The sequence below is a fragment of the Mastacembelus armatus genome, chromosome 14 (genome assembly GCF_900324485.2).
Source record: "Mastacembelus armatus chromosome 14, fMasArm1.2, whole genome shotgun sequence".
Lineage (NCBI taxonomy): Eukaryota > Metazoa > Chordata > Actinopteri > Synbranchiformes > Mastacembelidae > Mastacembelus > Mastacembelus armatus.
In genome coordinates this window covers 9,819,544-9,834,589 of record NC_046646.1, presented here as the reverse complement: position 1 = coordinate 9,834,589, position 15,046 = coordinate 9,819,544, and the positions used below count along the sequence as shown (strand labels likewise).

The 15,046-nt window shown below is 41.7% G+C and overlaps 1 protein-coding gene across 1 annotated transcript; it reads left to right on the top strand.

The window, feature by feature from the left end:
* Positions 1-3,991: 3,991 nt before the first annotated feature.
* On the top strand, positions 3,992-12,578 carry arhgap35b (Rho GTPase activating protein 35b). Its single transcript, XM_026329000.1, has 7 exons — positions 3,992-4,591; positions 6,591-10,502; positions 10,744-10,885; positions 11,223-11,300; positions 11,494-11,625; positions 11,838-11,943; positions 12,077-12,578. Exons 2-7 carry the CDS (start codon positions 6,783-6,785, stop codon positions 12,486-12,488), a joined length of 4,590 nt encoding a protein of 1,529 aa, XP_026184785.1. The 5' UTR covers positions 3,992-4,591; positions 6,591-6,782; the 3' UTR covers positions 12,489-12,578.
* The last annotated feature ends 2,468 nt before the right edge of the window (positions 12,579-15,046 follow it).

The window sequence follows — 15,046 nt, the reverse complement described above, 5'->3', positions numbered from 1 at the left end:
CTTGGGACACATTTTGCAACTTCCCAGGCAACTAATGTCTTCAACACAGCCCCAAAGGTCACATGGACTGAAAGCTCTTTCAAAACTGTAAGCTGATGATCACTGGAAGAAGTCATAATTCACTCAGATGACAGCAACATTAAAATTATAACACAAATAAATAATAACACATCATTTGGAATACATGATTTATTTATTCTTCTAGCAGGTATTACAGGAGCTTCAGTTTTTAAAAAAGAAATCCAGCTGGGCATGTTTAAGCTTCAGTCTTATTTACTCTTTTGGAGAACAAAGTCAACTAGAAAATTTCTCAGGTCAAACCATATAAGGTGATGGGATATATTACTGATAGATTGCTAGCTGCATTCTGGCTTTCTGTTATAGTGCACCCAGGGCATTCCATGTGCAACCACATGCATATGGAAAACATGAGGGTACTCTCCTAAGACATCTGGTTTCTCTACTGGTTTCTCAAAGGAAAATGGAATCAATCAAAAGGAACCTAGCGTTTCACTGTAAAGTACATCGACATAACCTAACCTGCATTATTTTCCAGCTGAGTTTAATTTTTCAATCAGTGCTCCTATCTTTGTTTCGCAGTTCCTGTAAGAAAGATTTCCTTCCTAGCTGTTTCCTGATGTTCAGGATATTCCTTCATGAGCATGTGTGGATTCTAATCTAAACTGCACTTTCCTAAATGTTCCTATGTCCTGTATTTGTATACATCATTACTTTAAAATGCTGAGAACCCAGTGGGTTATGTTTAATACAACACTTGCCAAGGTTGTAACTGCTATTAAAATATTTCTTGCAGGACTGAGTTGAGTTGTCACTACACCCACTTCTGTCAATCTCAAGACCAAGACCATAAAAAAGTACATGCAGTTTTGTTATAATCTATTAACAGTATCATAAACACAAGTTAAGCATGTCCCCTTTGCTAAAAATCTGTATTTCTGCAGATGCAACCCTCTGTCTGAATTCCATTTTAGATAATCACATTAAAAACTCAAAACTAACTCTAAACATCTCATGACCGAGATCATTGCATAACATTCCTGTCATAAACTGACTGCCTGTGTTGTACAGTGTTTGAGACTAAGACAGAATAATGGTTTTACCTCCTTTTGTATTTAAACTGCTAAGGTTTTCCGATTCGGTGTAACAATGAATCACAGAAGAATGCTGACTTATTTGGGTGGGGTGGAAACTTAGTTGTTTCTTTTCTCTTTCTCTTTTGTCCCACTCTTTCTCTCTCTATCATTCACTCACGCACACTTGCACTTCTATTTTTGTGAGGACACTCACTGACATAAAGGATTCTCTAGACCCTTCCACTAGCCTAAATGATCACAACTAAATGCCTAAGCTCAACCTTAACCCAAGTCTAACTCTAACCTTAACCCTAAAGCCAAGTCTTAACCCTCAAACGGGAGCCTGAAAAGGTGTAAATTAGCCAAAATGTCCTCGCTCCTATAGAATTATGCTCAGAATGGTCCTCACAAAGATAGAAGTGCAAGTACAAACAGACAAGCAGTGTGACAGAGTAAATGTGCTCTAATTCTTACTGTTCAATCCCTAACCATAATATTCTACAGATCATCATATAATCTATCTCTGCTGAACTTTGGGTTCTTTAATCTACCAACTCGTACTCTTTATTATGTCCTTGGTAGAGGCACCATTTACCACCTATTGTCCATCTGTGCTGGGCTCTCTCAGCACCCATCTGCTGTCCCTTTCACCACGTCCTGACCTCTACTACCTCTCAACCCCCAGATCCTTGTTTCACCAAAAGGCTACTTTATAAATTGATCATGCTGTAAAACAAAACCCTGAGTCAACAACTTGTGAGAAGACATTTGTATATGTTACAGGAATTTAGAAATAAAAACAAAATAGGAACAGTTATCTATTGGGAATGTGGCAATCTTAAGTCAGCAATGTTTTCAGTCATCATAACGATAAGGAGGTCAATAATGTAACTTCCCTTGCATAACGACTGGGACAATCAACATGAGTTTATTTCTAAATCAACTTCTCTGGTGTTTTCAATTATAGGAAGGCTTAGGGCTCTGCCTAGTGGTAGTAATACCAATTACACCAAACTGCCTCTTATTTTTGTGAAATAAGCGGATTTCCATTAAATTTAGTTCACAGAAGATGAATCTTAATGAGTTTGATGGTTGTAAGTCTTTTCACTCGGCTCCACAAACAGATCAGCATATCCACAGTCTACTTTATAACAGGATAACTAAAAACCTCTAAAACTCCTAATGGCATACTGCATTTTCCTCATAATAGTATTTTTTAGATTAACTTTCTACTTTTATTTAAACAGAGGATGTTAATACTATTTAGATGCAAACTATCGTATGCATCTGCACATCACAACATACATAAACACATAGAGTACATACAGATATGCCTTAGTCTTACCTAATCGTCAGAGCACATGAACAGCTTCACTGAAGTTGAACAGCAAACACTTTCTGCCATATCCCAGCAGCCATATGGTCGTGGCCCCAATTTCCGTTACAGCCGAAGGTGAAAATCGTAGACTATGCAGAGCAATCCAATGCCAGGATGACTTTCTTTGCCCAGCAGCCTAGACTAAATGCAAACCCACTCAGAACCACTGAACCCACACCGATAAAATTACAGCACAGGAAAGATACTCAAGAAAAATCTTTACAGAAAGTAAAAACTGTGACCGCATTAAACCTTCGCTGCAGAGGTGAGAGAAAATATCAGGTCCTTTATAGCCTATAAATCCACTAGGAGGCGGCAACGCTAAAGTTAATGGTCTGCCAAAAGTAATAAGATATGATGCTGATGACTGATACCAGCAAAGGTGGAAGAGCCGAATGATTGTGTACCGGGCTGGGAGCTTACAGGCCTGCCTATGAGGACAGTACACAGGGACTGATCGCTTCGCTGTCATTTGATGTTGTGGAATAAAATGTGCCTTTTCACTCTCACTGTATATTAAAATACTGCGCTGTAGTTTTTCTCAATAGCTGTTCGTCTATTTATTAGTTTATTTCTCTGATATGATACTGCATATCCAAGCGTGAACATTTTTCTTGATCTATGCGTTTCATTTCTCAAGGTGTAAGTGGTCTAAAAATACAAACCTAGGACTACAGTATATATTAGTAATATCAATATATAAATATATTAGTAACACATTTGTAGCTGAAGATGATGCTCAGATATGGGCCGTCTAATGGCTGTGACAACCGCTGTGATCGGTTATTAGCTAACTAACTAGCTAACTAACCGTTATGGAGGTGACATGCTAACATTATAATCGCTAGTTAACGTTTCCTGGCGTCACTACAGGTTAATAACTAATTGTGACAGCAAAGCCTTATCTTTTACGACCCATTAAATGTGTTACAGTAGTTTAGCACACTTTATGGTACCTTACATTAATGTTAGTTAGTAGCTGCGATTTACGCTACGGCAAAAACTAACGTTAGCACGCAGCGCTAGCGCTAACTATTTATGTTACTAACTTAGTGTTTTATAATGTGGATAAAATTAAGTCACTCAAAGTTGGTTTTACTAACATGAACTTGGATTTTAAGATGTATTTCCTGTGGCTCAAAATTAGCCGCAGGTGCCAAGAGGTTTTTGTACCAGAGTGACGGTCATCTGTCCGCCGTTAGCTAACGTACTTCAGGACAAAGGTCCTTACACAGCAGCTGCACAAATACTGACTTTTTTAATCCGAAATACAACCTATGTCTGTAACGAATGGCTGCTTTTGGGTGAGTGTGGAGCAACAATGTTGGCAATACTTTTTGAAACACCGACTGCGCGCCCAGAAATCAATTACTAGTGAATAACAAGCCCCGCATTGGCAGCAGCGGCAGCTTGGCTGGTGAGTGAGCACCGACCTGCTGCAGTTGTGTTAGGGCGCCGCTGGGTGAGTCCCTCTCTCCGCTGCTTCTGTCTCCACAGCTCCCTTTTCCCAAAGAAAAGAAGAGGAGAACTAGGTCCGGGGAGGAGGGCCGCCGCCATTATCGGAAAGCTGGCAGAAATACCACTTTCACACACGCAGTCTGCTCATAAATTCAGCAGGACACGAACAGTTTCTGTGGCAGTAGAAGCAGATTTCAGACGAAACATCGCGGCGATTGCAACAAAGTCACCGTTGTCTCGTGTGCGCGACCGGCCCAGCTTTATGTGGGCACAACAATGGACAGAATAATTATTGAAAAAGCAACGTGGTGAACCGAGAAGAAGACGGCTAAGCAGATTTTTCTGTGCCTGAAATGCTCATGAGGAAGCCCCCTTGCAAGAACACAATTGCATTGTTCGATTATTTGGGATATTTGTTTCATTCTTCCCCGTGTTTAATTACAGCGAAAACAGTGATGCCAAACAAGAGAATCCAAACATGGGTAATGGATATTTAAATCAATTTCCCCCATCGCACAAGTTGTAGCATTATCAGCATCGTCTGTGAATTGGGACGACCCGGTGTGTATTCTGCGGCTTTATGCTTATGCACATCAGGCGGCGAGGGCTGCGGCAAGCGCTGGCCTGACAGATGCAAGAGGAGAAAGGCAGAAATGCGATGGTATGTACCCTACATGCGCTCTCCTCTTTTTTTTTTTTATGGGCTGTTTCCTGGTGAAGCTATGTAGTGCTACACCCAAGACAGCTGGGTCAATAAATTCCCTTTAAACATTGTGTGGAGAAGGTAGGCAGTCCCTGATTTCGCCTCTGCAATTTCATTATGTAGACAGCAGGCCTGGCGTGGTCAGCCCCTTTCTGTGCACCCTAAAGCCCATGGTAACTGTTAATCCTTTGCTAAACATATAATCTTGCAAATTCATATCTAAGTAAGTAGATTATGGAAATACAGTTCTTCGAGGGTGCGTTTTAGTGTACTGAAAATGTGTTGGATGTCACTAGATAGTGTCGTGTGGTTGTTTTTATTTGCAAAGAACTTGTCTGTTCATCTGGATATCAGGCCTAGCTCAGCTGAGCGGTGTGGACTGCCCATGGTTGCTTTTGACCCTGCCAGAGCTGTTTGTTTTCTAGTTTGTGAACACTTCATGTGCCAACTTATTAGTTTCATTGTAAGCCTGTAATTCTGTATTTTTTTTCTAATGATGACCAACTCATGTGAATTGTATTACACATTAATGAAATTCTACAGTTGGCCATTTTTGCCCTTGTGTAAAAATTATGAGCTGACTACTGCAATCAGAATTGCTTCACTGCTACAATAATGGAAGCATTAATCAATGCTTTTTATATTAGAAGTGTTAAGAGCCTTAAGAGGGTGAGCAAGTTCAGTTTCCTTTGGCATAGACTGTACATGTGTCTGACTCTTGAGTATTTCATTCATTCAGAAATTTGTCTTCGGAGATGGGTGCTGGTAGTGCTGTGTTTCATGTAGGTTGAAAAAGTGTTCAGTGAGGCTGAAAAATGGAGACCGAGGTGCCTACAGCATAGTCATTTTTATCCCTGTCACCCCACTCACTGATCAGCTGACATTGTCATTTAAAGAGCGCCACTCCCAATATGTTTTCTACTTGGATTAATGTAATCATTTTGATCCTGCTTTGATTGATTAGACATTGTAAGATGCTTCAGCAACATTTTGCAGAAGTAATATTTAGAGTGACGAAATATTAGCTTCTCACAAGTGCGTATGTGCTGGTTTAGTTTTCTGTGGTCAGAAATTGAATACGTTTGTGCTTTTTTTTTTTTTAAACAGAAAATCATTTGAAGATATTATCTTGGGCTCAGGGAAAATGTGATGGACATTATTTACTTTTTTATACTAAATATTCAGAGAGAAATACTCAGCAGTTTAATTAAACAATAAGAATAATAGCCAGTGCCCTAGGGATGACAATAAATCTGCATGACAGTTTAATGAAATTTGCAAAATTAGCTTGCTTCTCCATTCGAAATTGTGTTTATTTTGGCCATTACTTGTACTACTAAAATATATGGACCTGTCGAGATGTGACTGGTTTCTATTACTGGTCCTATAACGCTGTCTTCGTTGTGCTTTTACTGGTGGCTACATATGATGCCAAAAACTGGATCAGTGTCTGATAACAATATGATGTGTACAGCAGTAATTTTAATGCAGGGATTTCACACCTAATGTATGAAATTGCTTTTGACAAATGATCAGGCTTAATACTTGATCAGGGATAGTAATTAGACCCTAATGCCAGCTGAAGTCAGAATCAAACTACACTGGTCAGTTTCTCCAAACCAATTTAATATAATAGAGGTTGTCTCAGAATTCAATAAATTAGGCTTCTTGTCATTCTCATGCTCCAATATAGTTCAAGATTATGCAATTATTAAGAATGATGAAAGTGTTAAGCACCTCTGTGAGCTGACACACATTTTAAAAGGCTACACTGAGCAGTTTTTAAACTGCCCTGTTTTAACAGTTTTATTTCAACATAGCTACCCAATATGTCTTAACATTAAAGATTTGCCTCATTGGTGGCTTCCCAATTTTTAATGTTTTTCCCTTTTAATTTGAAATATTCTTTTGTTGACAACCCAGTTTCTGATATATTTTTTTGTTTGTTTTTTGACAGGCTCTGATTCATATAAGGAATGAATGAAAGAACCCTCTGCTCCTATCAGTGCACTGCTATTCAATAAAATCGAAGCCCAGGAGAAGAAAGTGAGATCTGATCTCCCCTGTAAATCAGCAACTTTATGGACAAACATTCAGCTGAACTCCTTTATACAGTGCCTGTTTATGGCAGGATGAGTGTCGGTAGATTATGATGGCGAAGAAGCAAGATGCCCGATCACCCATTTACAACCTCATTGTGGTGGGTTTGTCAGGAACAGAGAAAGAGAAGGGGCAATGTGGGGTTGGAAAGTCCTGCTTGTGTAATAGGTTTGTGCGGCCCAGTGCTGATGACTTTTACTTGGACCACACATCAGTATTGAGCACCAGTGACTTTGGGGGTCGAGTTGTTAATAATGACCACTTTCTGTTTTGGGGGGAGGTGTCACGAGTTTTGGAGGAGGGGCCTGAGTGCAGAATGCATGTTGTGGAGCAAACTGAATTCATTGATGACCAGACATTTCAGCCACATCGTAGCACTGCTATGCAGCCATATATCAAACGGGCAGCTGCAACCAAGCTGGCTTCAGCAGAGAAGCTTATGTACTTCTGTACAGATCAACTGGGTCTGGAGCAAGACTTTGAGCAGAAACAAATGCCAGAGGGCAAGCTGCAAGTTGATGGATTCCTGCTTTGTGTCGACGTCAGCCGGGGCATGAACCGCAACTTTGATGACCAGCTGAAATTCGTCACAAACCTTTATGGTCAGCTCAGCAAGACTAAGAAGCCCATTGTGCTGGTCCTCACCAAATGTGATGAAGGAGTTGAACGATACATCAAAGATGCACATACATTTGCTATCACAAAAAAGAGTCTACCTGTAGTTGAGACATCTGCTCGCTCAAATATAAATGTGGACCTTGCTTTCCTCACTTTGGTTCAACTTATTGATAAGAGCAGGGGCAAACCCAAGATCATTCCTTATTTTGAAGCCCTAAAGCTCCAAAGTCAGCAGATAGCTTCTGCCAAGGATCGGTATGAATGGCTAATCAACCGTATAGTAAAGAATCATAATGAAACTTGGTTAAACACCAGTCGCCGCATGAACACCTCACCAGAGTACAAAGAATATGTATTCTTGGAGGGAACAGCCAAGTGCAAGAAGCTTTTTCAACAGCATGTCTACCGTTTGAAGCAGGAACATATCGAGAGGCGTCGCAAAATATACTTAAGCACTCTTCCTTTAGCACTTAGTTCTTTGGTGCCTGACCTGGATGAGATAGATCAACTGAGCTGGTCTGGAGTACAGAAGGTCCTTGAGTCCAAGCAACACTTTGGCCACTGGTTTGTTGTTCTAGAGGACTCACCATGGGAGGATACATCTCACATTGATAACATGGAAGATGAACGAATCCCTTCAGACCTCCTGGAAACTGCTGAAGCAGAAGAAATATTTAATGACCATCTAGAACATCTGCGTAATGAGTGTCGACGGGCAGAAATGAGGCTACAGTTTAAACAAAAATTAGCTTCCTCGCCTTTTGTCACACCTGGTAAACCTTGGGAAGAGGCCCGCAGCTTTATCATGAATGAAGAATTCTACCAATGGCTTGAAGAGCTGGAGTACTTGGACCTGTACAACCGTCATCAGAAGGAGATAATTGATCGTGCTAAAGAAGACTTCCAGGAGCTTTTACTGGAGTATTCTGAGCTTTTTTATGAACTTGAAGTTGATGCCAAGCCAAGCAAGGAGAAGATGGGAGCAATTCAGGAGGTTCTGGGAGAGGAACAGAGATTCAAGGCACTACAGAAACTACCAGCTGAAAGAGATGCTCTGGTATTGAAGCATATCCACTTTGTCTATCACCCTACCAAGGAGACCTGCCCTAGCAGTCCTCACTGCGGAGACTCCAAGATTGAACAACTTTTAGCTTCACGTTTTCCCACTTGTTACCCCTTTTTTGATGTTAAATCTCATTTTGGGGACACAAAAGCTGACAGGATTAATCTTGTCATACTTGGGAAGGATGGACTTGCCAGAGAATTTGCCAATGAAATTAGGGCTCTCTGTACAAATGATGACTGGTACGTGTTAGATGGGAAGATGTATGAATTGACGCTGAGGCCAATTGAGGGAAATGTACGTCTTCCAGTAAATTCCTTCCACACCCCGACTTTCACCCCCCATGGATGTCTGTGTCTCTATAATTCAAAAGAGTCCCTTTCCTATGTGGTTGAAAGCCTTGAGCGACTTAGGGAATCTACTCTAGGCCGAAGAGATAGTCAACTAGCACAGCTGCCAACCTCACTGCTTTTAGTCACTAAAAGAGGTGTAGGATCATATGTGGATATAGGTGGAGAAACTGCCTTAAACCTAATCACACAGGGGCAGCAGGTTGCAAGGAGACTGCAGTGTAGCTTTTTAGACCCTGCCTCACCTGGTGTGGGATACGGCCATAATGTCAGTGAGACTCAAATCAACCAGGTCCTGAGGGGCCTCCTGGATATTAGGAGGAGCACATCCTTTAGTAGCAGCTCCCCACCCCTCCTCCCCGAACCTCCAGGTCTCCGAGACTCTCCTCATCAGCCAGTCCCAGAGGCAGACCTTCGCATTGTCATGTGCTTAATGTGCGGAGACCCCTATGACATTGAGCAACTTCTGTCCCCTTTCCTAATGCATCAGCACTGCAGGCCAATGCCTAATAGTGGCACCTCTGTATTGCTGGAACAGACAGTTGGAGGACACAAGCTCGCTATAGAGCTGTCTCTGCTCTCATACCATGCATCCTTCACTTTGCGTAAGAGCAGGTTAGTCCACGGCTACATTGCTGTGTATTCAGTCTCCCGGAAAGCCTCCCTAGAGACTCTGTGCGCATTTTTATGTGAGGTTCAGGATATCATCCCAATTCAACTGTTGGCAGTGGGAGATAGTCAGGCAGAGCTCACTGACAGCGACTATGCCTGTGAACAGCTGATCCAGGGGGAAGAGCTAGCCCATGAGATTGAAGGCCGATTCAGTAGTGTGGTCTGTGGATCTGGAGGGGTGGTGGGAGGCCTGCACAGGATAGAAATGTTCCATTCTTTTCTAATGGAGGTGGTAGAGAAACGCAACATTGTGGAGGCCACTCACATGTATGATAACGTTGCTGAAGCATGCACCAATGAAAATGTGTACTCACCACGTTGCAGTTCTCCCAGTCCTGTCACCATGTTCCTGGATTCAGAGGATGATGTAGAGCCGTCACCACCATACTATGATGGCACACTCACTTCTCATAGTGGGGGATTCAACCTGCCCGAGTTAGATTCCAGTGATATCTCTGTCATCTCTGATATCAGAGACTTTGAGAATAAACTTAACAACAAAATACCCCCCCAAGTGAGAGTTAAACCAGGTGTTACTTTTGACTTGAGGAAGGTGAGCCGAAACCCATATATTGATACACTAGGCCATCGTCGCTCTCTACCATCTGCTGTTACCTGGGTTCCTGGTGGAGATGTTGGCTACGATCCCTCGGACTATGCTGAACCAATGGATGCTGTTTCAAAACCTCGCCCTAGCAATGAAGAGATCATCTACTCAGTGCCACACGACAGCACACAAGGCAAAATCATCACCATCCGCAACTCCAACAGGATGCACTCTAATGGAAATGGTTCAGACAGTGAGGCAGACAGCAGCTCGCTGGAGCGAAGGAGGAAGTTCTCAGCAGTGGGTGTGAAGCCTCGTCTTTACCGTGACCGTTCCAAGAGGCTTGGCAAGTTCAGCAGCTTCCGCACAAGCTTCATAGGCAGCGACGATGAGATGGGAGCTCTTCCAAAGTCCAAGGAAGATGACTTTGGGACTCTGAAAGGTGAAAGTCTTGTTAATGAGGAGAGTGAGGACCCCAAGAAGAGAAACATTCTGAAGAGTTTGCGACGAACAGCCAAGGTGGGTATTATACCCTTTTTTGTGCATTTTAATGCATACAGTAATTATTTTTTCTAAATGTGTGTGTGTATATAATGTATTCATTACTTTTTCCCCATGTGTATGTCATGGTGAGGAGCTAGACCAGATTTGTAGTGAATTTGCTGCTGTTAGGAGAAAATTTGTTAGACGCTATTAAGTGATGCTTAATATCAACATGATTATCATTGTTTGAGACACACAGAGTTCTCTGTCTTCACAGAAAACAAGACCAAAGCCCCGTCCAGCTATACCCAAGCCCCTAGAGAGCAATTACTTCGGGGTCCCCCTAGTGAATGTGGTATCCCCAGACAGACCTATCCCACTCTTCATTGAGAAGTGTGTCCGCTTCATTGAGACAACAGGTAAGTTGTTTTGTCTTCATATCTCTTGATAACTATCTATGTTGTCCTTTTGTGTATTTCATGTGTGCAAAGTCTGAAATGTGTATCTGTATCTATTCTTCATTATATAGGTAAATGCTTATTGTTTGGTTTTCAAAAACAGTTCATCTGCTCACGACCACAGTATGATGTGAAAGGCGCAACAAGGATTTATTAAATACTCCCCCAGAAATTGCCAGCATCTGTACTGTCTTGTCTGCTTGCAGTGGGACTAATGAAGTGTTTGTGCTTTGCTGTTTTCCCACTGTGCCACTCTGCATCGTCCCCCTTCTCTCTGCTGCACTCTGTTTTTCCTCAGGCCTGAATACAGAGGGTTTGTACCGTGTGAGCGGCAACAAGTCAGAGATGGAAAGCATGCAGAGGCAGTTTGAACAGGGTGAGTTGCTCATCAGTCTTGTTTGAACCAGCTGTTTGACATGTAATTATGTGGCTGTCAAATCAAAACATAAACATGGTGTTACCAAAGGAAAGTGACATGAAACTGATTCAACTGCTTAGTCCTGATGACAGCTACTCCTGATGGGCTTCCATTCTCTGATCCCTTCAACTTTCTCTTTCTCCTGGTGTAGACCACGGATTAGACCTAGTGGAGAAAGACTTCTCCATAAACACTGTGGCTGGAGCCCTCAAAAGCTTCTTCTCTGAACTGCCTGAGCCCCTGGTGCCTTGTGCTCTGCAGGTGGACCTACTGGATGCTTTCAGTAAGCAAACACTGCTGGGCTGGGAGGGTCTTTACTAGAACTAAAGGATTATTTTTTCGGGAGGGATGAGGGAAGGGAAGATTATCACAGGCCTGCTTTGCTCAGTTTTAGGTGTTTTAGTGTTGATGAGTAATAATCAAATAGTTTTGATTACTTTTAAATTACCGTGTGCAATGAGGTCTCAATTTCATTTCATGTTTCTGTGTGCGCAGAAATAAATGACAGAGAACAGAGGCTTTATACCATGAAGGATGTCCTGAGGAAGTTTCCCAGGGAGAATTATGATGTCTTCAGATATGTTGTGAGCCACTTACACAAGTAAGTTCTGTGTTCCCTGTTAACTTCACATTCATGGATCTGTTGTTCTTCTGTGGAAGACACCTTCTGTTTTTCTTCCACACTGTACAATGGCAGTGAATAAATTGGTGTCTGACTGTGTGTGTTTTCCCAGGGTGAGCCAGCTGAGCAGGGTGAACTTGATGACCAGTGAAAACTTGTCCATCTGTTTCTGGCCCACCCTCATGAGGCCGGATTTCTCCACTATGGATGCCCTGACTGCCACACGCACCTACCAGACAATCATCGAGACCTTCATCCACCAATGTGCATTCTTCTTTTACAACCAGCCCCTTCTCGACTCCCCCACCGGCCTAGCAGGCCTCCCTGCCTCACCCACTACCACCCTCAGTGGGAGTTCTGCCTATTCTTGTTACCGCTCCTCCCCTCCTCACACCGCCACACACTTCAGCCCCCTGCAGCAGTCCCCACCTACCACCCCCCAGTCTCCTCTGCAGTCACTGCTCCCTCCCCTCCACCAGCATCCCCATTCCCATCATTCCCCTGCTGAACAAGAGACACTGTGAGAGACAATAAAACCACGTGTGCCCATGATGATGCTGGACCTTATCACCAACACGCACTAAAAAAAAAAAAAAACAACAAAAAAAGTGCACTTGCACACTACATTTTTGATCATGGACAAACAAGGTTATGAAGAGTGGAGATAGGAAGTGTCTGATAAACCCCAACCTGCCATTTGTATTCATACTTGTGTGCATCAGGGTAGGCTCCCATTAGCGGTGACTCTTCCTCTGCCACCTGAGTGCTTGATGGCCTCGAGTTTAACATCAGGGCTGAAGTGAAGGGCAGAGGTCACTGTCACAGCAAGCCTCTGTTCTGTCAGAAGCCACCACTTATCCCACAAAAAACCTCTATGCCAAGCTGGATGAAATGATTTGTGACCACCATATTTTTATCTGCCTAAAACTCTTTTAGTGTTTTTTTTTTTTTGTTTGTTTTGGTTTTTTTTTTCTCATGAAAGTACTGCCACTGGATTTATAGACTGGTCCTCTGTAGGTCCTTTGGGCAGCAGTTTGCTCCATAAAGCAGAGGTCTCTTTCTGCCTTTGGGGTTTTTCTCATTGGCTCTACTTGAGGGGTCAGCATGGGGAGGGAAGGGAAAGGGTGGGTACACATCCAGGGATGCACTTTAATGATCACTGTTGTTTTTTTTCCCCTCAAAAGGGTTTATTTGTTGACATGCTGTTTTCTTGTGTGTTTTTAATTTCACAGCTCAAACAGCCATACCCATTGCCTCTACAGAGCTCTGGCAGATCAAACTTTGTTTACATCAAACTTGTTTTTGTATCCACCGAATTATCTGAAGCACTTTTTGATAGTGTAGTGTTGAAATTTGAAGAAATGCCACATTGATTAATTGTCCATATTGTTCGGTGGCTGAGTATGGCATCAGTGCAGGCTTGTGAAACAAGATCCTTTTGTAAAAACTTAAGTTCTTCAAGTGAGTCCAGAGGTCCAATGTTATGTTGATGGGAACTCTGAATCTGCTCATATTCCTCATTCACCCAGCCATGTGAAGTTTTCTTTTTAGAGTTTGTCCTCTTTCTAGTTGTTGGTTAATCAGAGTGGATGTTTAGGAAGTTTGGTTTAATTAGACCATTATAATATCTGAGATCAGTAAAGTGAAGGAGAAATGTTGCCATTTTTTTGAATGTGTAAACTAGTCATACCATAACACAACTCTACATTGCCATCTGGTCTCCAGAAATCAAGCGCTTGAAACACGATAGGTTGCTGGATGTGTTGCTGTGGCTGTCTTATCAAACCAAGGTTCAATATACTCAATGCACTGTTACTGCTAGTCCTGCTCTACAATACAATGACCAGTAGAAGTTAAATATTTGTGAAAGACACATTTCAGCAAGTTTACCTGCTCTATAGTTTTGTGCTGGCATATTGTTCTCCCTTTTTATGGAAAAAAAAAGCTGCACATTGCCAGTGTTAGTACAGGAATGAAGTTAACAAAGACCAGATCATTTTAACCATCAAACTTATAAGAGAAGGAACTCTCTTTTCAGTGGGACCGTGTAAAATACAAGTTCTGGGTGATTGTGTCTCGATTATGGTTCTTTGTTGCAACAATAGGCAGTTATGTTAGAGAATTGCTTGTGTTGGTATTTGGGATCATCACTTCTGGTACTTTTGGAATCACAATGCTATTGGATGTCATTTTATGTGTTCATCAGACGAAACTGAGGGCTCTTTCTGAAATGTTCCGAGCTGGAAGCTGATCAACATTAAGACTGGCACAGAACCAATCAAGCAGCTGTCCCGTTAAAACACAATTCCTGGCAGTATATAATCCTACCGCATTACTTTTGACACAAACTTGTCATTCACTGAACAAGAAGTGAGTGCTACTACCCTGTAATGGTTGTTTATTTGTATGTTGGGGAACACCACCCTTTAGTTAATGGTAGAAAACATTTCTAGTGTGTATTTCAATGATTGAAAGTCCATTTTTACAATTTTTGTGAATGGTTCAAGGCCACTTAAGTTTAGTGCATGATTTAAAAAAAAGAAAAAAGAAAAAACACCAAGGGAGAAGGATTAAAGCCTCTTCTTGTTTTAAAACATGAAATTAGTACAAGAACAAAATAAATACTAAAGTACAATAGCTGAAACGTGAACATTTATGTACTGTGCACCAAGAGCAAACCATGGAATTTGTCTGACTGAGAATAGTGTTTGAAGATGAAGGCCTTATGTGAACTGTATAATAGTTAATAAATGAAATCTTGTAAAATTGTCCTCGGCCTTTTTGTTGTGCCTGTGTATGTGTTCCTTTGTTCCTTTAACAATGTTAGAAGCACCTCCAACCATTGATGTTCATTTATTACCCTGAAGTTTAAAATGACATTGGAAAACTTTTATTATAAATTTATTTAACGTGATATCTCAAAGTCACAGCGGCTAGATGGACACTGATACAACAAAGGTGCCAAACAATTAGGGATATCAGGCTAATCATTTTGTTACATTAAGATGTAGACGTGGGTGTAATGTTTTAGTTGGATATTGTTCGTGTTGCTATCAAAATTAATTCATATGTGCCATGTCTG